The sequence below is a fragment of the Cydia fagiglandana genome, chromosome 1 (assembly GCF_963556715.1).
Source record: "Cydia fagiglandana chromosome 1, ilCydFagi1.1, whole genome shotgun sequence".
In the NCBI taxonomy this organism is placed as follows: Eukaryota; Metazoa; Arthropoda; class Insecta; order Lepidoptera; family Tortricidae; genus Cydia; species Cydia fagiglandana.
Genome location: NC_085932.1, coordinates 18,703,201 through 18,727,324, shown reverse-complemented (window position 1 = coordinate 18,727,324; position 24,124 = coordinate 18,703,201). Strand labels below are relative to the sequence as shown.

The following is a 24,124-nucleotide window of genomic DNA, read 5'->3' as shown; positions in this document are numbered from 1 at the left end:
GACCTGTAGTATATGTTACGGCTTTCATACTTAAATGTGTATTTATAAGTGCAGGTACCTAAGTATAATATGTCTATTAGATATTTAATTGTTGATAAATAGTATCACTTTCTTTGGACATATTACGCGTCGGGATGATACATCTGTGGAACGACTTGTAGTGCAGGGAAAAGTCGAAGGCACAAGGCGCGGTAGGTCACCAATGCGTTGGTCAGACCTAGTCAAAAGTGCATTCAATGAACCACTCCATGAATGTACAAGAAGGGCTACAGTACGGGAAGAATGGCGACGGATTGTGAAGCTTGCCACCAGCCCTGATATGACGACCACGATCACTCTGACAAGAGTGTGACGACGAAGAAGAAGAAGTAGTATTGAGATTCGTAGCTCTACATAGCAGACCCAGCTCTACGAAGTAGATCCCCGGATCCGATTGAATAGACGCATGGAGCAGTAGATAGGCAGAGGCACCGACGTACTCGTGACAAAGCTAGTAAAATTCTACTTAACAATTACATTTTACAAACTCGATATGTTTAGAACTAGAGTTAGAAATGAACAAACAACTTGAACTAAGTGTAAAACTGACAAAACATCAGAAATACGCAACCATTGTTAAAGTATTGCTAAACTACTACTTTCATTTTTGTTTTATTTTACGAGCACGTACTGTCGTACTACCTACTAATAAAATGAGATACGCCATTCTCATGTTGTCTGAATTTTGCTATAAGGAATGTAAACATTTTTCATTGAGTCCCTTCTACAGAACACATCCATCCATCCAGAAACCATGCAGCATACCTACATAACCTATATTAGTCACCTCAGTAAAATCATGGACAAGGCTGGTTGGAGTAATCATCACCAACATTAAAGGTTAAAACAAAATTGCGTGATTCCATCCTTACGATAACGATCACTATCTTATCTGTAAAAGGTGCGCGCGCGTCGGTCGTGTCGCCGCTTTAGTCCGCCTTAATTAGTTGCTATTAAATTAAAAGTTATTTAATAGGTGGGTAGGTACATTTACACTTACTTAATGCGAAAAACTTGTTTTAAATGGTCTTGGGAGTTTTGTGTTATAGGTACCTACCTACAACTACATACTATCGTAGTGCACGGGGTTCGATTTTCATTTGAAGTTTAAATATTAACTAATATACTCGTAAGTAGGTAATTGTAATTAAGTACCATTTTTAATAAAATAGTTTAAATCGTGTAGAAAATGATCCTGGGAGGGAATATACATACTTAGTGATATTATTTTACTTATTATACTTCAAGCAATGAAAATAACACTATCAGTTCATTAATCACAGTGTTAAGTAATGGGTGACCCAAATAGCACTGTCAATAATTATAACAGTGAAGCTGACAGCTGACAGCTCGTTTGTTTCAAATGAAACCGGTCTTATTTTCCAGTCTCATGCTCCACCCCTTGAAGCGTTGCCAAATACTTGTAAAAACGAGCCGACCAATACGAGCGCATGAATTCAACGGCCTAGATTAGGCTAGCCAATGACAGCGAGGCAGAACTGCGCGTGGGCACGTTTTCGTTTTAAAATTCATTGATTATACTAATTGCTGTTTTGTTTGGCACCCATTCGCTGAACGAACTAGTTCGATGAAAAATGTGGTCGTTTGTTATGTTACAGTTTTCTTTTGACGAAAAGAAAAACGAAATAGCTAATAAGAATGTCGTAATGGCGAGATGATTAGGTAGATGAGACTAATGAAGTTACGGGTTTATGTGGTTTTCATTATTATTTTATGCACCATTTGATGCAAGTTTATTATTAAAATGTGAGTAAAGATAGCAAGAATTTTTAATACTATAAAGTCCACTTGTTGATGTAAATGAGGTCAAGTGATGTATTTTTATATGCCTACTGAGCAATATACAATATTTTTGCAAAATATGATGATGAAAAGAAAGTCGTCATTGTCCTACTGTGGATCAGCACATTTCACTATGCCCATGCTTAACTAATGTACATTTTTTGCAAATCCCGGGCCTTTTATGGCATTGCTCAAAATCAATTGAATCATCCAGCGATTTAGCTACCTCCAAATACCTAACTATAGCTGAATGATTTTAGTTACGTTTGTAAGTATTTCCTTTTGCATAATGATATCGAAAAATGTAGACGAAAATGTAGAATGGAAGTGCAAAGTTCTACGCGAACAAAGTCGCGAGAAATAACTAGTGAATGTTAAATGCAAATTTAGTTGTTGATACAAAATATGAGGTCGAGCAATTTATGCTTAATTGACGTAAGGCAAAATTGCAAATAAAACAAAACGTATTTCCATGCTACGGATCTACGGATTTAGTCCAGATTGCTTAGCCCATTTTAATCTATAGTTCGTTTTTTTTAGCATTAGAAATAAGGTAAACAATCTTGATGTGTCTTTTAATTGAAAAACACATTTTAAAAATAAGTTATGGCAAATACGTAACAATTATGAACCTAATACGATCATTTATATTCTTCTGCTTTCATATGTAATAGTTTTTGATTTTTAAAAAGCGTTTTTCAATTAAAAGACATGTCAAGATCGCTTACCTTCTTGCAAGTTCTTTCTAATGCTAAAAAACGAACTATAGGACACATTTTATAGAGTCGAGTATCCGAAGGTAGCCAACAGGACACAGGACAGGATAGACTTCCGCTCTGGGTCTGACCTGGATATCACCATACCAAATCTTATCTTAACCAGTTCAGCGGTTTAAGAGAGGAAGTATAGGTAGCTACTGACAAAAGGTAATTTTTTCATACAATTTCCATTTCGGGAGAAAACGGTTGCCACTAACTAAATCTTAACATATCACTTTGATTTTGATATCGATCGCTTCAGCATAATATATTCTAGTTAGTTTGGTTTGGTCTCTACCAAGATAAAAGGTGACAGTCCATTTCCAACGACAGCTGCATTACTGTTCATTTTACTATGGAAATTGACAATGACAGCGACGCGTTCAGTACCGGTAGTGCAGCTGCGGTTAGAAATGGAATGTTACCATAACAATTGCATTATTTTCAAGTATGATTAATTGATTACTGCATTTACTGTAAGCACGTTACGCAAAGTCGCAAAATATACTCAATAAAGTCCCAGTAAAAGTTACTAGTTTAATTTAAGGTAACACAATATTCTATGTTTGGTGTAGGTACTCTACCTACCTATTCGGTGGCAGTAACATAATGACTGGATAGTGACTGCTGAATTACCTAATAGCCACATAAACGCAGGTAAAAATATGGACACAAAAATGTCCAGCGAGTTCTCACGCCGAAAGTACAATTTAATATTTACATTTGTACTTGTACTTAAGTAGTTACTTAATTTTACGAGCTGACTAATACCTCTAGATATACTACGGTGTAAATATAAAAAGATAACCTATAAGTGTACCTAAACACTCGTGCAAGCAATATGCGAGTGTGAGCTGGCAACATCAAAGTCCCCGGAGGCAGGTAACACTCGAGAAATGCAGTTCCGATATGAAAGCGCAGGTCTCAATGCACTAGACAACTTGACTGCCCTAAGATATATATCTGCCTGGATGTGCCACAAAATGTGCTATAAATATAACTTAGTTGACTCTCTACTTTAATATGCTTTTAAATAAATAAGGTAGGAGCATTATACCTATTACCTACTTCAACGATCTAAGACCTAATGTTTAATACGAGTAACATATTTGGTCAAATGTGTTTTAGAAAAAGGTCACTTTTGTGGACAACTCAATAAAAGTTAACATCTTCGGTAAATATATAAATGTATCACGTTTTTTTTATTTCAGTTTCAACTTACCGAAAAAATTTCCCATCTGTAAGGGTGCAGCGTAAAAATTTGCTTTTGATTCTCTTAACTTTGCGACTCTACAGGAAAAACGCTAACGATACAACACAATAAACTGTATTACTCACGTAGCTATGTATAGGTCATGCTGAACTAAACCTTATTTATTTTGTCAGTCCCAATCAAAAATTTGTTTTTTCCAATCAAGAGTTGAATGGCCAAACGGTTTTCTATGGTTTTTTCACTGGGCAAATTTAATCATGGTATATTTATTAGAATACACATATAAAAAATAAAAATAAGTTAAAATCCTTGCCCAGGGCTCCTCCATTCTAGTTACATCTTGCTGCAATCCCATCGCAATATCTGCAGAGTTTTTGGCCACGGCGTCAAGTGCTGGCAGCCGCCCAGCTGCGTCATCCATTAGTGCATCTTAGCGAGATCAGAATTGTTATTATTTACACTTCGCACTTACGAATTGTAATGCTAAAGTACAGGCTCGATGTTAACACCCAAATTCTATAAATAATGTACATACAGTCTGCTGCAATGACAACCGAATCCCTTGCCTACTAACTTCGGTAACTAACTAGTTGGCGGTAACTAGTAGGTAAGTATGTGTAGATAGTTTTTTATTGGTAGATTTTTGATGGTTAGACTGAAAAGTTTACACATACGAGTACGTATATGTTTAACTTTACTGTATGGATATGATGATCGTTCTTGTTTTATCACGCTCACCCTTGGTGTTAAAAAGTGACAGTTTTATCACGTGGATAAAGATGGATAAAGCCATCCATAATACGCCGGCTGATCTAAGATTTATGCTATCATCACATTTCGATCAGTCACGTCATATAGACAATGCTTCTAAAACAAGGGAAATGAAACGTGCAATTTAACTAGTGGAAATATTTAATAATCACGCTGAATGATTTTCACACGCGTTTTTGTAATTTAATCACGTTGTCGAGCATTACCTTTGCTAAACGTACTTACAGCCGTATTCGAACAATGAGATACGTCAAATACTAGACATTGAAACGATATGGATCGGATATATCAGTGTCAAACAAGTGTCAAAATTGACGTTTCTTCAAACAAAAAGGTTACTTTTGGCACTTGTTTGAATACATATCGTTTCAATATCTAGTATTTGACGTATCTCATTGTTCGAATACAGCTGTTAGATACCTTTCTGTTTCAAATGTCTGTGTGGACACTTAGATTATTAGACGTTCAATCGGACTCGTCCAATCCGTGTTCGTGACTATACCCTCCGTTTCGATAGGTATTTTCAATTGCTGATTGGCAGATTGACAAAGGACAATCGAGGCACGTTCGACACGCAATATCGTATGTGTCTTTGTTGGACATAAAGTAAAAGAAAATAGATAGGTAATTTGAATTTTCGATGCCTGGCCTATTACGTATATGTAAAATTAGATGATGATCAGAACATTTATTTTATCAAATACGTAACTTGATACTTAAATTTGAATCTAATACGAGTAGGTAACTAAGACATAACAACCGCAGTATAATGACTCTAAAATATTCGTAGGTAAGCGATTTTTACGTCGTTGTAGGTAGGTATAGTTATTTTATTTCATTCTGGTCTTATACAAATTAATGACCATAAAGAGCGCAAATGAAAATACATACGGCTCAATTCGAACTTTAAGATACGTCAGTTAATAGATCTAGAAAAGATATGGATTAGATATGTCAGTGTCAAAAGTGACGTTTTTGTTTAAAGAAATGTCACCTTTGACACTGACATATCTAATCCATATCTTTTCTAGATCTATTAACTGACGTATCTTAAAGTTCGAATTGGGCCGATAGTATCCGTATCTTTTTGTACCGACCATAGCATCTACCTACACTAAATAGCGCAATAGTTTAGGTACATTATCATCACATTGCGCTGAGCGCTAGCTGCGGTTAGAATATTAATTAGTCGTATGATTAATTAGTCTAATTATGGAGAAAACAGAATGGTCGTATGATTAGCGGCATACCTGCTCTATTATCATCGAATTAATGGTTTATAAAAAATATTTAATAGAATTAGGATAGCATATATTTACCTACATAAACAAACAAAGCAATGTACATATTAAATGAGCACAGATTTGCCTTTGGATGTGTAATTGTTGAACTTCCCACCACTGGCAAGTATCACTTAGAAAAAGAAACCTAATATGTAATAGTTAAAAGATAAAACTGAGCATTTAATACTTATTCCACTGAGTGTTCCTGCAATTCGTCCCTTGAGGCCACTAAGCTAGACTAAAATCTCCCGGTGAGACGCGAAGTGTAAAACTTTCAGCCAGTTCACTAGTTCAGAACCGATACTGTACTTATTTCATAGTGATGTAGGTATGCGGCAATTTCACGAAACATCAACTTTTTTAACTTTGGAAATAATGTTACCTAATCTTTTGAGGTGTAGTGAAGCTTTATTAAAAATTATAACCATTTTATATTTTCATTACATTACTTGCTTTTGATTAGCCGTAATTTGCCCCATCCTATTTTGCTATTAAGAATCTTTACTTTTTCGTGACAAGATCTGCCGAAGGTTATTAGATTTTGCTTAATTTACACCCTTACGATTCCACAACTCTAAACACGAACTAATTATCCTTTGATCACTCACGTACTTGTGCGGCTTACCACTTAATTAACTGAATGTATTTATATTGTGATACATTTAGGTATATTATGAGGAATGTGTGTCAAGGTATTAAATTAGAGCAAACTAGTATGAAAGTGAGCTATGATTGCTTGAACTAATGTAATAAAATGCATTACCTATCTATACCTAATATAAAAGTGTCGTCATAAAGGCAATAGGTTTTTGGCTAAGTAGGTATGTTCTTGTTTAAAGAGGGTTAATACACGAATTTCTTCCTAGTCCCTAGTTTCTTAGTAGGTACCTATGTAACTGCAAGTGAACCCTTGTCAAATTTAAATGTGTTTTCCCTAGTTAACAATAGGTACAGTTAGTTTTAATAGAGAACTATTATAGTACTCTAAATTAGATATCTGTTATTTATTTACGGTGACATCCATGACGGCTACAGGAACCCTTTCACTTAAGGTATATAGTAATTAATAATGTTAAAATAAATAGTAGACACGTATATATCATTTGATAGCTTCTGAGATTCTAAATTCAGTATTATATCGATATCATTCCACCCCTACGCATCTCAGCCAGCGGATATCGAGGCCGATGACTAAGCCTGTTAATCTACAATTACTCATCCCCCCACCCTCAATCATTCCCCCACTTAATCAATGACGGCTTCTTTGCCCTCAACACTGTCTTCGATTACGTTCCCGATCAGGTCTGCTATTGTTTCAATGTTATTGGGAAAATTACAATATTCACTGAATAGGTATATCCATACTAATATTATAAAGGCGAAAGCATGTCTGTCTGTTTGTCTGTCTGGTACCTTGAACCCATTATGTTGAAAATTGGTATAGAGATAGTTTCGAGTTCTGGGGAAGGACATAGGATAGTTTTATGTCGGAAATCATTCCTGAAGTGAGTGTAAAGGGGGGTGGAAATTGCCTAATGATTGAAGTAAGCAATTATCATTATCCAGGCGCTATACCTACTTTAGCTGCTATCAGTAATTCCACGCAGACGAAGTCGTGGGCAAAAGCTAGTAGTTATATACTTGTATTAATATAATATCCACTTAAATTAAGGCACATGTTATGATTATTGCGCCACAAGCAGGATGATTGCCGTAATTATATTTATATGCGTGTATTATTGAATCGTTTAGCACTTTCAAACATTATTTACAGAGTCAAGGAAAAAAGGTAATATCCAATTACATATAGCAAGTCCTTTTATTGCATAAATTACGCCTAGATCATGTATAATATCTTATATGTCGCAATGTTCTAATGTAATTAATGTAGCCAACCAATTATTACCGCGGAAATGGGTTTATCTAGCGGACTTGTGACAATGTCACGTTAGGGTAACTATTTACAACACATCGGCGTAACACAACGTGATATAACTGTTATTACTAATCGATTAAGAAATGTGTTATCAGTTAATAAGAAACGTTTGAAGCTATTGTAAATAACTAATGAAATGATCCAATATAGAAACTTTCTAAATTTTCGTTGTAAAATGAAAACAGGCCAGACCTTCTTTTGTTAATAACTAATTACACACAAATCATAGAGTTATACCGTAAAATGTCTGCAGCGATTTTGATAGTCCACGCAGTGCAAGTGTCATTTTAAACGTCGAACTTCTATGAAATCTCGTATAAATAACACTTACGCTGCGTGGGCTATCAAATCCGCTGCAGACTTTTATTGGTGGGACTATAGTGATTTCAATATTGAAATCATTATTTCTGAATGAAGTTTAAAGCCTGAATATACCCTCATTTTTAGATTATATTAGGGACCTACTAGATACTGCTGATTTTCATTTGTAACATTTTCTGATATAAAACCTTTTTTATTTCCCGTAATAGTAATAATAATTTATAAATTTGTCTCCTTAGAGACTAATTAAAAAGAAAGAATTATATATATGTATTTAAATCTAATAGCTTTTTTTTTTGATATTCGACTTTTCCTTAGGTATATCCTTTTTATGTCCTCTCTCTCTCTGTTTAGTTTTTTATTATTGGGATCCCTTTGGCAGGGTATAGGTCTCCTCCAATTTCTTCCACTTGTCTCTGTTACATTACATTTTCTGATATTATACGCAAAACACTAATGAAATAAAGCAAGTTGTAAATAAACAAACGTTTAATAAACGAGTTCTCATCAAATTTAATTGAAAATGCGGTTGCACAATGCTATTTCATTGAAATTGATCGGTAATATGTATTATTATGTGCTGGCCCGCACAGTTAAACTTCACTATGTACAATACAATACAAATATGTATTGTTTATTGCACACCGCAACACAAAAAATTATCGGTATTAACAATATTTGTTGATAATTTCTTTATTATTATTTGCAATAATGTTTTAGTGAATCAATGTAACCAATCTTGTATTTTTTAGTTTACCTATATTAGGTCACCTAATACTTAAACGAGGGGAGGCCTTAGCTCAGCAGTGGGACACCAAAGTAGGCTAAAAGAAAGGTAATACTTATTTCAATATTATAAATATATGTAAAATTTGAGTAAATAAAAAAAATATAAATATTATAAAACCGAAAAAAAGAAGTGTATTGTAAAGTTATTTATTAAATCATTTCCCATACGTTTCTCGTAAACATACATTACATGTACCTAGTTCTAAGATAATGGCCATAAGTACATACTAAGTAGTAATTACGCTGATCTGTAAGCACAAGTCATGCGCTCGTGTGTCACTATGCAATCCCATAAAGGCTATTAGAGCCAACGGAACACACAACCAAACTAATTAGCCAAACTCATCAGTCAACCGTTATTAAAGCGATATCAACCAGCACAATTAGGGCTTTGACATGTAACACAGCATTGTGCCCCAGCGGTCCTTCTCTGACATGGCCAGATTGGCATGTTGCATTCCCCTCGCACGCCCTGCTAATGTGCAATCAATAATAATTATGTGCATGTTTGCAAGTGGATTGCGTTGTGGTCAATTCCGGTGTGGGCCGGCGAGTTTAGAGCAGGATATAGTTTCAATGTATTTTAAAGGATTAGTTGAATTTACGGGTTCATAACGTAAGTGGGTCAAACAGAAAACTGTTACGTCTTTCCTGTAGACATACAAAAGAGTTAAGGGGTACAAAGGTTAATTTTCTTATTTAACCCTTATCCACGTGAAAAGGTCCTCCTAAAGAACTATGATAAAATCATTACTTACATGCCCACAAGCTGTTAACTATTGCCCACAGGAGAAAAAACAAGTGTGTTCGCGCAAACTGTATATTTTTCTCTCCTGTGGGCAATATATAGCAAAGTTCAAAAACTCAGTATTTCTGCATACAAATACATACAATACAAGTAAATACCTATTACACACAAATATGGCAGGTATGCTAAGCAATGGTTTTGCTTAATACCAAAGACTCATTACTGTTCCATTAAATCAGTCTTCACTTTTTTCAATAGAAATTAATTTAAGATTGGATGTAGGTATAGCTCTTTTTATAAAGTATATAGTCATTAATAATATTAATATTAATTTACCTAACCTGAAAACAATTGATATCTTTAAATTCTTGTCAAGGTTAAGTAACAATCAAGGCTATATACCGGGTGTGGCCTGTAACCAAGGACCGGAAAACCCCTCTTTACGCTTAATCCTATCAATTCGGTAACCCAATCGTTTCGGTTACCTTATCATTCGGTAACCCTATCATACGGTTACCTGATTGTAATGGTAAGCTTATTGAAACGGTAACCCTAACATTGTTAAGGGTTTTTAACAGGTTTTCATTCAGTTATGGTAACCTTTATTATCCGTTGCTTATTGGTTTGCTACATTTTTAATACATTATTGTCGAGGCTCGGAAGTAGCTACCTGCGGGCTGAGGATTCGTTTTAAACGGACGACCTATAATTTTATTATTACAGAACCGGAAGTATTTATTTTATATATTATTTATGTTATTTATTTTATTTATTTTATTTATTTTATTTATTTTATTTATTTTATTTATTTTATTTATTTTATTTATTTTATTTATTTTATTTATTTTATTTATTTTATTTATTTTATTTATTTTATTTATTTTATTTATTTTATTTATTTTATTTATTTTATTTATTTTATTTATTTTATTTATTTTATTTATTTTATTTATTTTATTTATTTTATTTATTTTATTTATTTTATTTATTTTATTTATTTTATTTATTTTATTTATTTTATTTATTTTATTTATTTTATTTATTTTATTTATTTTATTTATTTTATTTATTTTATTTATTTTATTTATTTTATTTATTTTATTTATTTTATTTATTTTATTTATTTTATTTATTTTATTTATTTTATTTATTTTATTTATTTTATTTATTTTATTTATTTTATTTATTTTATTTGTTTTATTTGTTTTATTTGTTTTATTTGTTTTATTTGTTTTATTTGTTTTATTTGTTTTATTTGTTTTATTTGTTTTATTTGTTTTATTTGTTTTATTTGTTTTATTTGTTTTATTTGTTTTATTTGTTTTATTTGTTTTATTTGTTTTATTTGTTTTATTTGTTTTATTTGTTTTATTTGTTTTATTTATTTTATTTATTTTATTTATTTTATTTATTTTATTTATTTTATTTATTTTACATATCTTATTTATTTTTTTACTTTTTTTTATTTTATTACTTTATATATTTTATTTATTTATTAACATTATTTATTTCTTTCACTTTATTTATTTTAATTATTTTATTTATAATATAATAAGATTTAAAATAAGAACACACCACACGGGTAGGTATAAAGATAAGCAAAGGAACGGCAAAAAAACTTGTTTGTGCTGGCTTCATAGATCGCCCATGCCAACCTCGGTTATTCAATAACAAGTTGAATTTAAGTGGGCGTAAAGATTGCAATCGTTTGAACTAGTCAAAAACCTTATAATGAGGTAACTGAATAGACTGGGTTTTTATTTCGGTTACCGGTAACAGAGGTTAACCGTATCTGATACGGTTACCGAATCAAAGTGTTACCTTATCATACGGTTACCGTTATGGTAGGGGTTTTTACAACCGCTTCTAAAATAACCCTATGAAAAACCCCGGTTAAGGTAACCGGTTCCTGTCCCTGCCTGTAACACGAGCAGATAATTAAAACATAGATTGTACTCCTCAAACGGTGACACTTTTGATCAACAACTTTTTAAAATTATGAAGTATTTAGATTTAGACTCCCTATTTTTCATACAAAATAAATATTATTTTCAATGGACGCCATCGCTATGCCATATCATTGTGATTGACGTTGCTTGTCTCGCCTTAAACATAACAAAATTCGCAATACATTGCGTCTTAGAATAAACTTTAAAGTGTATTAAAAATCAAACCACAAGTTATTTTTAAAAGTCGCTGAACAAATGTTGGTCAGTATGAGGAGTACAGCCTACATTTTAATTTTTTGCTTATATTACAGGCCACACCCCGTATAGGTAATCTGTAATATGTCTGTTGAAGCTCTATGTCAATTGACGCAAGCAGCCAAAATGGTTCCCAGGAGAACCAATACACGTCTAATCGCGAGCGACAATGCTCCGCTGAGTGTCGCAATATGCAACGTAATATCTATACATATATTATTCATTATTTAGGTTCTTATGCGACATACTTTTATTAGGTACGACATACTGCCGTATTCGAACTTCAAGATATTCACAAGAGACGACACGTACTGACGTACTAGATCCATTCTAGATACGTTATTATAGTTTAGATATCAATTAGTTCTCTTTTGCAGCGCAATTCGGGTAACCAATGTCACTTTTACGTTAGATAGAGTAAGATATCTATTAGATGTGAATTGGATCTCTAAGTCATATCCCGTGGAAATCGTTCAAGAGAATCTCCAGGATCGCGCAAATGTCAAATTTGACAGATTAGATCTTAAACATATCGTTATCGTATCTTGGTGATGTCTAAAAGATATCTAATAGATATTTCAAAATCCGAATCGGGCCCATAATCATTGTAAATATTTCGTTAACTTTCCGTGTATACATTCTGTAACTATTATACCTACTGCACTCCACTCCACCCCACTTAACTAATAATGTACCTAAACTAATATATTTGCAGATATGTATATTAGTCATAAATAAACCGCTGTAGCCACTGTAAAATTTATATTAAGGTAACTCTTATAAGTATATTACAATATATATCAATAGGTGGCAATTAAATTAATTTTTCCTAAACAATAACTGTACCTGTGTTTCTCGTGTTTTTATTTCTATGTACAATAAAGTATATACATACATACATACAATAATTAGACGAGATATTGTATCGTCGTGAGACGTCGTGCATATAACTTAATTGACTGCGCCCTCTGAAATTATAATCCATGGTGAATTGCCGTCACAATTATGAATTAACATTATCTTATTAATTAAGCGTAAATTTTTTTATATATAGATTGTGAGATGATAGCAGTCATATGAATAACTAACCGCTAATCTGACTTGACGTAGTAGGTAGACGCAGACGGCAGATTCGCGCTGGATTGCTATTCTGATTGCGAGTTGATAATCTTGTAACATACGCTACCTAAGAAGGTACAGGCCGCGTAGCCAACATGTGACTCCACTCCGTAGCGATCGAAATGCTACTGTCACTGTCGCACTAATAAGGAAGAGTGATAGAGAGACACATAGCGATTCGATGGCGAAGCGATAGCGATGGTCACCTTGGCTAGGCCGGCAGTACTCTATCATCTGATTGATAGAGTCGAAAAGTGGTAGACCACTTTCTTGGCTGACCGTACCTAGCCTAATATATGCGCTTAATATTACTGTGTCTATTGATGGAGTCTAGAGCCTTAGATCACGATTCTTATTGACCGAGCGTTAGGAAGGTTAAGCGTTAGGTCTACTTTTCAGCTTGGGTTAAAATGCTTTCGTATGTCCGGATATTCTCCTCTCCATATTGATAGCTTGATCGAAACCATTAACCTTATTTCCACAACCTCGATATCGATAAGTTGAGCAGCATCTTCACCGTTCTTGTTAATTATCAAGGAAGCATCGATATCGATAGCTCGATCGGTGGCGGTCCATGCCTGCGTCCCCGGGGCGCGGATCGATCACGTCGTAATTAACTGTTTGTTAACGCGTATGTATGCGTGATATCACTACTCTCTAAACAGTGGATACATTTTCGGGTATTGCTTTCGAACGCTTCCGATCGCTTTGCGACGAGTATGCCAATTTCCAGCTCATTCAATTCTCAGTTTAGTTACATATAATTAATGTGGAAATAAATAATTAAGAGATACCGGACACTTCTGACTAAAACTCAAAACAATAAAGCCAATAAATTTATTTTGTACTCCCTCATATTCGATTGATGTTGTAGTTTTTCCACTCTAGAGAGTGCGACTAAGCGATATATACACTTAGATACTTAAATACGCATCGTAAGCTTAAAAAGAATCGTTAAATTGTCATTCGTTTGATCTGATATACTCTTTTTTTCAATTCCAGGTAAAAATATGGTTCCAGAACAGAAGAACGAAATGGAAGAAAAAAGACAATATCACGAACGCAGAAGTAGCAGAATTCAAACAGCAGAACAAGCCCGAAGATAAAAAAGAAGACTCAAAAGAACTAAAAGAAGACCCTTTAGCTATAGACATGTCCAAAAAGAACTGCAATAAGATACTCACGGAAAAATTAAGGGGTACTAAGCCAGTCACCCAAAGTGTTGTGCCAAAACCGAGGAAAGTTGAAAAAGGTGTAATATTAGAAAGCATTTGTGATGCTAATGACATAGAAAGTAGGATATCTATCACTAAGATTACCAATAAGTTGTCAAGTACGGATATTTCCGAGATAGGAAAGGTCTCAGTTAAGAGTTTTAACCCTGAAGAAGTAAAAGAAATTAAATTTGATAGTAGAGACGTAGAAATGTGAAATTTTAAATACAGTCGAATCATTTTCGAATTTCGAGGTGCTAATCTTTAAGAATCGCATTGGAAAAAATACTGTCAAAATAATCGCTATGGCATCTCATTTTAAACTTTTATACTTTCGTTGGAGTGCTCACAATAGTTTTAAGTTTAATAGTGGGTGTTGCTACTTTGGTCAAGTCCTTAGATTATATTAATTGCTATGGAAGGAGGAAGGTTTGAATTTGAACCTATCATAGGTATATACTGATATTTACCGCCGGAAAATTACAAAAATGGCGAATTCTATCCACATAAAAATTGTTCGGAAACTTCTCTTATTTTTGTATTGGCGATGTATTCTATTTTCAAAATGAAACTTGCTTTTATAACTTGTTATTACTATTCCGGAAATTTCTGAGAACTTTTCAACTTTTAGGAAACTTTCCGCAACCTGAACATCTGTGAACGTGCGTTTTCGGAATACCTATGATTTAGGAAAAAAATACAAAACAGCTGCGGACTGAAAACGTATCATTTCGTTACATTATCAGTTTTTTACTTTACCCTTACTACAGTTATGTTAAGGTGGAGAAAAACATGAGAAGATATTAAACTGAGAAATTAATCGGGCATCTTGTAATTTTTACTTAGCGAGTGTGTTTTTTGGACTTTTAGAGCATTTTAAAAATAAATGAAAACCAGAATAATGCCATGAAGCTAAGCTGTTTCTTCAAGCACACATATTTGCAATATGATAAAGGTATTGTTTACTAATACGATACGTTAGAAAGAATTAAGTAAGTAAAATCTACCGTTGGGCTCATGCAATTATAATTATTAATTTTAAATAAATATCGATAATATCCTTTATTACTTTTAGAATTGGCGACTTTGGAGGATAATAACAATTACCTATTGGTGGTATTTTCATTGTGCTCAGTGCTGTACTAAAAATTAATAATTAGGTACTTACCAATATGTATGATTTTTTGCCGTATTCAAAACAATTATATGTACAGGAATCACTACACCGAACAAACTTAATGTAAGCTTGTGGCTTTTAAAACACAAACTAGCTGTAAACATAGCAAGAACTTCTTTTAAGGAAAATTCGCTTAAAATGATTTATTTAATCAAATGTGGAGTGGCTTATCTGCGTCCGCAACCGGGATTATTTACATATATATTATTTTCATAATTAACTATAAGAGGGCGTACCTAGATATATACCTGGGAAGACCGACTGCTGGCCGCCCGGTAGGTCGCCCCAGATACCGCTGGGGAGACAGTGTGGAAGCGGATCTGCGTCAGCTTCAAGCCGATAATTAGCAGGAAACGACGCAGGATCGGGAAAAGTGGTGTGCTCTCGTCTCAGAGGCCAAGACCCTCTTTGGATCGCTGAACCATATTAGTTAGTTATAATTAACTATGTTCATCAAAAACTGAGAAATTTTAATACATTTTAGTTAAATGCGATACTTAACTACTACACCACACAATACATATTTGATTTTAATTGTTGTTTTATTTCCAAAACTATCGTATAAATATGTAGATATGTTTACGGTTTATATGCGTTTACTACCTACTTAAATTAACAATATACCAACTGTATTGAATTTTTATTTTGCTTGACAACAACAGTAACGAGGCATAATTAAACCACCGCCTCGACAAACTAGCGCTCAAAACATATCCCACAAACGTACCTATTTACTTACCGTTGTCAAATTTAAGCTTCTCAATTCTCAAGTCTAAATGTATTGCAAAACGATACATCGTGGTAAGTTGGTAACTGACTACGCTTATGCAAGAAAATCCTGTGAATTGTTTAGGTACCAGACGCGATAATCTGCCATTTTTTTCCTGTAATTTAATTCGTACTGAAATTACCGGTAAGTGAATTCAATTGAAAATTATAAAGTTATTGCGTGTTATAAGTTAAGACCAAAGAATACAATTTTAAAGGATTGATTTTTAGGCATTAGGAGTTAAATCCTGACTATATAAAAATATTATGAGAGACAAATCTCCCACGTATGTAACTACAGTCAGACCAGGATAATTTGGCAGCGATTTGATAGCCCAGAAGTCTAAACGTCAAACTTCTATGAAATTATGACGTTTACTTAACACTTGCACCGTCTGGACTATCAAAATTGCTGCCAACTTAGCTTAGTCTGACTCTATCGACTTTTTTGCTCCATTCAAGCATATTTGTGGGTTGGAATATGGGCTAAATCAGTTTATCTGTAATAATGTTATGAGATTGTTTTTCATTTTGATAATAACTCATTATATATTTATTATATACTTGTACCTAATACTTTCAATACTGACCTTATTTTTTTAAATCAATCAATTACGTTATTATCAAACGTAGCTTAAAAAATTAAATAATTTAACCCTTTATCTAAGGCTGATAGTTTTGAAAAGATGACATTTGAATGTTTGAATGTCATACTACTAATTGAAAATAGAAGATAACTTTGAAGTGCCGTATGTGGGAAATATATCTCCCTTAGCCTGGTAAAGGGTTAAAGGTTATTGTAGAAATTAATTTAATAATGAAAATTCGGAGCCAATATATGTATGTATTATTTTTGTGCAATAATCGACTTTATAAACGTAGTGTAAGGTTTCATTTTCTTTGTATAAGTACAGCCTAATGTTATTGTTTTACCTTATTGCAAGAAACATTTAATTATTACCTCTAAATACATATTAGTCTAGAAAGTGTACATATCTCAATTTTAATTACATAATTACTTATGTTAAACAATAAGTAAGGCTTTACTTTAAAAACAATGTGGAAACTGTCATATAATTATTGAATATCTTAAGAAAATAGAAATGCTCATTTTTCTTTAAAACCACTTAATGTAGCGTACCTTAAAAGAGGCATAATAATATGTATGTATAAATTACAAACATTGAATTTCGTTTGCTTTGTCGACCGCTCGCTTCTTGTCCTTCTACAATTACGATGTAAGACCAAAACAGTGTAAATTGATTATTTATGTATTATGAGAATGGAAACAAAGATATGATTTTAGGAGTTTTGGAAGCGAATGTCCTCTATGCGGTAGCTGTAGCTAATAGTGAAGTCGCGAAGAAATAAATAGTTTTGGATAATTTCACTTCGTTTCTAAATAAAACTATTTCACCTTCCTTTTCCCAATCCTGTGACGTCAGAAACAGTGATGTCGACAATTTTCGCACCTGTCACCGTGGTGAAATAGGGGCCAGGGGGCCGATTTTTCAAATTCGACCACTCGATTTCGTGTACATATTTGTAAATAATATCTCCACTACTATTAAGCATTTAAATTCTACTAATAGAATTGAAATCGAGTTGTCAATACCGATAGATTACAAATTTCGATCGTTCGTATTTAAAAAATTAGCATTTCTCTGTTTTCCACCGATTTTCGAGTGACGAAATCGAGCGATGGAAATTAAAAAATCGGCCCCCTGGCGTCAGGGGTGCGAAACTCCTGACTTCGGCCAAACTCGGCTCCGCTCGGCTCAGCATTGCTCCGAGCAATTATTAGGGTTGGCACCACTTGACTTCCTTTGGCGTGCACGACCACAGATAAGATAATCACTTGAATTTTGACAACCCTAAATAGCCGAAAGGGATAGTGCCATAAATTAGAAAGGGATAGTATGATTCGACCCTGAACCGCTGTCAAACTTCGGTTTTGTAGGAAGTTTCCTTTCTGTACGGTAGTACTATTATTTATTCTGTGCTGGCGTATACGGTAGACGCTGATGCCAGCTGACATAATGGCAGTCAGCGTTAAAGGGTCTACCGTGACACGAAAATCGAAATTTTGTTATCTGGCTGGGATATCGCTCAATTAAAGACAACAAGTCTTGTCAAAACCATACCCTACTAAGGCCCAGCCATACAAATGAAAAATCCAGAATTCGTCACTGAAGTTTGAACCTTTAGTGCAAAGAATAGAGTTGATTCTGGTTTTGTTTGAAAATTGAACGAAACAAAAGAAATGCGACTCTGTTCCTATTGAATATAATTTAAATTTCATCGAACTGAATAAGTACTATAGGTAGGACCTTGGGCCTTAGGAGGATACCGCAGGCTAGGCGAAAGCACGAAAGAAAACCTTTGCTAAATAACGTTGGTCTCGTACAGTCACCTGCAATAATATGTTATTCTTCGAAGGCCACAAAAATATGTGACTCGCTCATAAGGCTCTACTTACTAATATCGTGTCAGATATTTTTGCGGCCTTCGTTGTGTAACATATTATTGCAGACTTTATCACTAGGTGTAACAGCTCCACGAAGGCAAGGTAAAACAAACACAACACGGGAATTATATCAGTTAGCTGTCATTCGCGTGTCTTACTCGCATTAATACGTACAGCGACATCTAGCGAAACACCCTTATACCATTTATCATAATATTCACCACGCTGACGACTATCCGAACCACCCTTACAGAGTAGCAACCTTGCGTATAACGCCATCTATTGCTTACTGGCTGCACTAGCTGTAACGGTAGTTTTCTACCCCATAAATTCACTACTCGAGTAGACTACTCAGTTCAATATGCGTTCGAAAGAGGGAGTTACTAGACTTTTTATATGAAGTTACTGATAGCAATAAAATATGGCTACAAATATAATGACCACCAAAAAATACTTTGGTACCCTAAATAAAAAAATCATGCTTACCAAAAAAAATTACTGAACACCAAAAAAATAAGGCCTAAAATTACAAAAGTACCACCGTTTTAATTACGAGTGCACTTCAAATTGTATTCGAATACCAAATATATTGAATGATTACCAAAAATCATTAATGATCACCAAATCTTGAAGACCAAATTAATGCGATATTTTCACCTAAATAAACACTATGATTACCAAAAAATGTATACATATTACCAAATAAAGTAAAATGCTGCCAAAATTATTAGCCCCTCCCGCTCAACCCTCCGTACCCCGCACCATATATATACCTATCTAACCTAACCTACTTTTCTAGGAGCATACTGAAATGCTACTAGAAAAGTAGGTTAGGTTTGTACTGCTATCAGTTAAGTGGGCTAGGTTAGCACTGCGACCCTTACAGAAATGAATTGCTACTATAAAAGTGGGTTAGGTTAGGTTTAAACTGCGACCCTTACAGAAAAGAAATGCTACTAGAAAAGTGGGTTAGGTTAGGTTTGAACTGCGACCCTTACAGAAACGAAATGCTACTAGAAAAGTGGGTTAGGTTAGGTTTGAACTGTGACCCTTACAGAAACGAAATGCTACTAGAAAAGTGGGTTAGGTTAGGTTTGAACTGCGACCCATACAGAAACGAAATGCTACTAGAAAAGTGGGTTAGGTTAGGTTTGAACTGCGACCCTTACATAAAAAAGATTCTACTAGAAAAGTGGGTTAGGTTAGGTTTGATCTGTGACCCATACAGAAACAATTGTGGTTACAATTTTGGTGGTCATTTACTATATTCGGGTTTACAATGATTATTTTGGAGTCATTTGCTTTAATAGGATATCAAGATTTAAAAATTTGGTTATAATTTTACATTAAAATGGAGTTCTAATTTTGGTGGTCATTTACTATTTTTGGGTTTACAATGATTATTTTGGTGTCATTTTATTTAATAGGATATCACGATGTGAAAATTTGGTTATCAATTGACATTAACCCTTAATCAAATATCGGGAAATTATTTCCCACTTCATTCTAATTTACGAAATATTTTTTATCGTTTTAATGGCAGCACTCAGCGATGCCAACAATGCAGAGATAAAATCTTAGTAACATTTTGAATTTGAAAAATGGCAACACTTTTCTAATGGCCGCTATTTGTGACCATACGTCAAAGTCAATGTCAGCTGTCGTGATTTTTTTGCAATAACAACAGTTTTTTTTAGTGTTCTGAGGTTAAGTGCGAAAAAAAATCTGATAAGTGCATACACTGAATACTATCATAAACTAGACTTATTTTCCCTGAGTTTTGCTTGAAAAGAATTATGACAATGATATGATTTAGCCTAGATTTTAAGGTTTAAGTAAGTGGGAAATTATTTCCCATTGTTTGTTCCTGAACTTACGATTTACAAAAAATTGGTAGGTTTTTATCAAGTGGGAAATTATTTCCCAGTGTTTGTTCTCCACCTAAATTTTAATTTGTTTCCATATATAAAAATAAATACCCGTTTGTCCGTTACACAATAAAAATCTGTGCCTGTTTTTGTTTTCCCTTTCTTTTATTTATTTCTTTGATTTTTGATGATAACGTTAAAAAATCATATTTGAATTTCAAGCAAAGCCGGGGGCAGCTACTAACTAGTAAAAAGTTCGTAACCGTATCGGACAATGGGAAACTATTTCCCACTTCATTAAAATTTTGCTATTCCGTAACGGATAACGGGAACTTATTTCCCACCGCAAAACCCCCCCTTTCCCCCCACTAAATTTTTTTAAATATATTTTTTCGTAATCTTCGCACCCAAATTACCTAAAAACCATTCTTAGTTTTCAAAAATCTCATAAAAAGTGTTCCGTTTGATTAAGGGTTAAAATGGGGTTTGAAATTTGGTAATCATTTACAATTTTTGGGTTAATAATGATTAGTTTGGTGTCATTTCCTTTAATAGGATAGTAAAATGTAATAAAATTGGTAATCATTTCACATTAAAATGGTGTTATAATTTTGGTGATCATTCATTATTTTAGGGTGGTAAAGTACATTTTTTTGGTATTAAATTTTATTAAATCTGGTGATCAGTTAAATAGCAGCCATAAAATATTGATGTAAGATCCTCGTAGGAGTTAAAAAGTTTTGAGTTACGATACTTATGATAGTAGCCCAAACAGTCAAGGTGACATGAAACACTTTGAAAGTGTAGGTATAAAAAGTAAAAAAATCTGTCTGCAAACGATAGGTAGAAAGTCTAGACCATGTTTAAGATGTTCCCGATGTTCAAATTCTATTTGGAATAAATTTCTTATTGTTATAGTGCTAATAGAAATGTATGTGCATAACTATAGTAGACCCAAACCAAACGGACGACTAGGATCTTATCTCTATCTCTCTCATCCCACCTTCAACCATGCGAGCGTGAATGAGAAGTTTTACGACCCCGGTCGTCCGTTTGGTTTGATTCTACTATAATAATACATATACCTACTTTATATAACGCACTGAATAAGATGTAAGTAGGTAGAGTTGGACCAAGAAAAGTCTGCAGCGGTTTTGATAGCCCATCACGTAGTGCAGCAAGTGTTATTTAGGCTGCTAGGGCTATCAAAATCGCTGCAGACTTTTCTTGGTCTAACTCTATACCTACTCTCTGATTGATATGCATAACTAAGTATCTCTGGTCGGATATCATTAAAATTAACTTGAACCACCTTGACCCATTATCAATTTATTTTTGATTTTCATTGAAATCGAAATTCTAAGAATTAAATTAAACATTCAAATAAACACAATCAGATACATCTTCATCAACCTTGAACTGTCGTCATTAGGTGCAAAACATCTGTAACTTTCATCATTACAATGATTAATTGACTGGATAATCCAACGACGCTGTAAACAATTTTCATTAAGCATCACCCTACTTTACCTATTATTTTTAATATTTATTTAAACTTTATTGCACACATAAAATGAGTAGGTCCTTTCACATGGGGGGAGAATCGCGACCTCCCCCCACATTGTTAGTATCTAAGTGCTCAATAAGTTCAGACAGTACTTTGGGTGTGACCGGGGCAGTCTAACAACTTCTACGCGAATGAAGTAAAGTCAGACCAAGTTATTAAGCTGGCAGCATTTTTGATAGCCTATAGTTCGTTTTTTTAGCATTTACAAAATGGCGGACTTAACTCGGCTTGGCGGGTTATTAGGATTGGTAAGTGTACTGTATTGAGCATAAATAATCATTCTCAAAAAGATGACGAAATGTCGGTCAAGATTCTTATCAATGATAACTTATCATACACAGACAAGAAAAGCAAGAAAGTTAAGTCATGTAAATAGTGAATTTACAATTGCAAGTAGATGGAAAGACAATATCTTAGCTAACTCCATATGATCAAATAAAGAAAATTTATTAAATATAAATGAAATTCCTGTTAACTCACATTTATAGACGGGTGTCTAACGCGATTTTTATTCAATTACCTTGATTTACCGACGTTTCGACTCAGGTTTCACTGGTCGTGGTCGCGGCTGACTGATCCTGTTGTCTTCGGTCCACCTTGCTTTTCAGTGTTATAAACTTATTGCTTTGACAGCCCTGCCTGCGAAGCCGATGGTCCTGGGTTCGAATCCCGTTAAGGGCATTTATTTGTATGATGATACAGATATTTGTTCCTGAGTCATGGGTGTTTTCTATGTATTTAAGTAGGTATATGTGGCAGTAGGACTCCATATAAATCGAACCACTTGTCGTAGAATTTGGTAGAATCTCGTGGATTTCGTTTAGCTGTTTATCCGTTTATTCTTCCCATCAATTTCTTACATAAATGAGCTAAATAATTCGGCATCAAGCGAGGATTAGCTTCGTTATTAAGAACGAGACAAGTATAACTTCAATAGCGATGTTAAACCGAGTGTGAGGAGGATGGAGCGATAAGACGGTTCAATTTGTCCTGCAGTTTAAGGGAAAAACAAACACCTTGACAGGGTGTCCATGAAAGCGGAGAATAGGGATAACATTGCACTCGAAATATTTAAGACCATTGAAAAATAAATAAATAAATAAATAAATATTGGGGACATCTTACACAGATCAACCTAGCCCCAAACTAAGCAAAGCTTGTACTATGGGTGCTAGTCGACGATATATACACCGTGAAATTTTAGTGGTTGTTTTCCCGCAACGAAATGATTCTGCTATCGATATACAGTCGATGTGTAATCTTTTTTTTTAATAATGTTAAGAAATGCCAGATTTATAAATGTGTCGAACGAAACTCGAAAGTGACCTAACACCAGTAGTAGCACTGCAGTAGTACCTACCTAATTCTTTTGAGTGAACGAAACAAAATAACCTAAAAAGTAGTTCCATTTATTTTTCCTTCACACATTTTACGTGCAGTTAGTTTGCAGATCCTTAAAAGTAAACATAACAAGTTAAGATCAAGCTTTTAATGATCAAAAACTTAAACAAACACTTAAACTTCCCGATACCGCAATAATTGTTTGAACTGCAATCCGCCACGTTCAATACACAATCACCTCTGCCCTGTGCATGTGCTGGCGTTTGAACTGCCCGTGGTTAAGCAGCCGCTGTGTTGCGGCGACAATTGTTCGTCCGTGTGGAACTTGGGGGTTTAAAATCCCCCGAAGACGCAGCGACTGTAAATGGTCCGGTTCCGCGTAAAGTCGCCGGGCGGCGTGGGAGTCGTAGTTAGCCCTAGCGTACAGCTGCACCATCGCGACGTACTCTAAATTAGAATATTCGTAATATCGATCCATTTTACTAGAAATAGCAGTGATGACATTGACAGGATCTGTTATCACATTACTCATGACATTAGTTTAATAAGCAAAGAGGATGTAATTATTCGATTTACCAAAGTTGACACAACGTAGGTAATGGCAATCATCAAACTAATAAAAAGGTTTTATTTCAACTGTTAATCGTGAAGGAACAGTCTAAGTAAATTTGAATTTCAGTTTCAGTACAGATATTTCAGTTGTCAAACAGTAAAGCACTCTAGCCTGTTACACAGTTT

General features: G+C 34.1%; 2 protein-coding genes across 2 annotated transcripts in view; both read left to right on the top strand.

Annotated features, from left to right (window-relative positions):
- LOC134665885 (homeotic protein proboscipedia) overlaps positions 1 to 17,530 on the top strand; it is a 78,316-nt gene extending 60,786 nt beyond the window's left edge. Inside the window, exon 4 of the mRNA XM_063522920.1 lies at positions 13,987 to 17,530. Within this exon, the coding sequence (XP_063378990.1) occupies positions 13,987 to 14,415 (429 nt within the window). The 3' untranslated portion in view covers positions 14,416 to 17,530. The remainder of the gene's footprint in view (positions 1 to 13,986) is intronic.
- Positions 1 to 24,124, top strand: part of LOC134666093 (defensin-like) — a 95,424-nt gene that overhangs the window by 55,031 nt on the left and 16,269 nt on the right. The window lies entirely within an intron of this gene.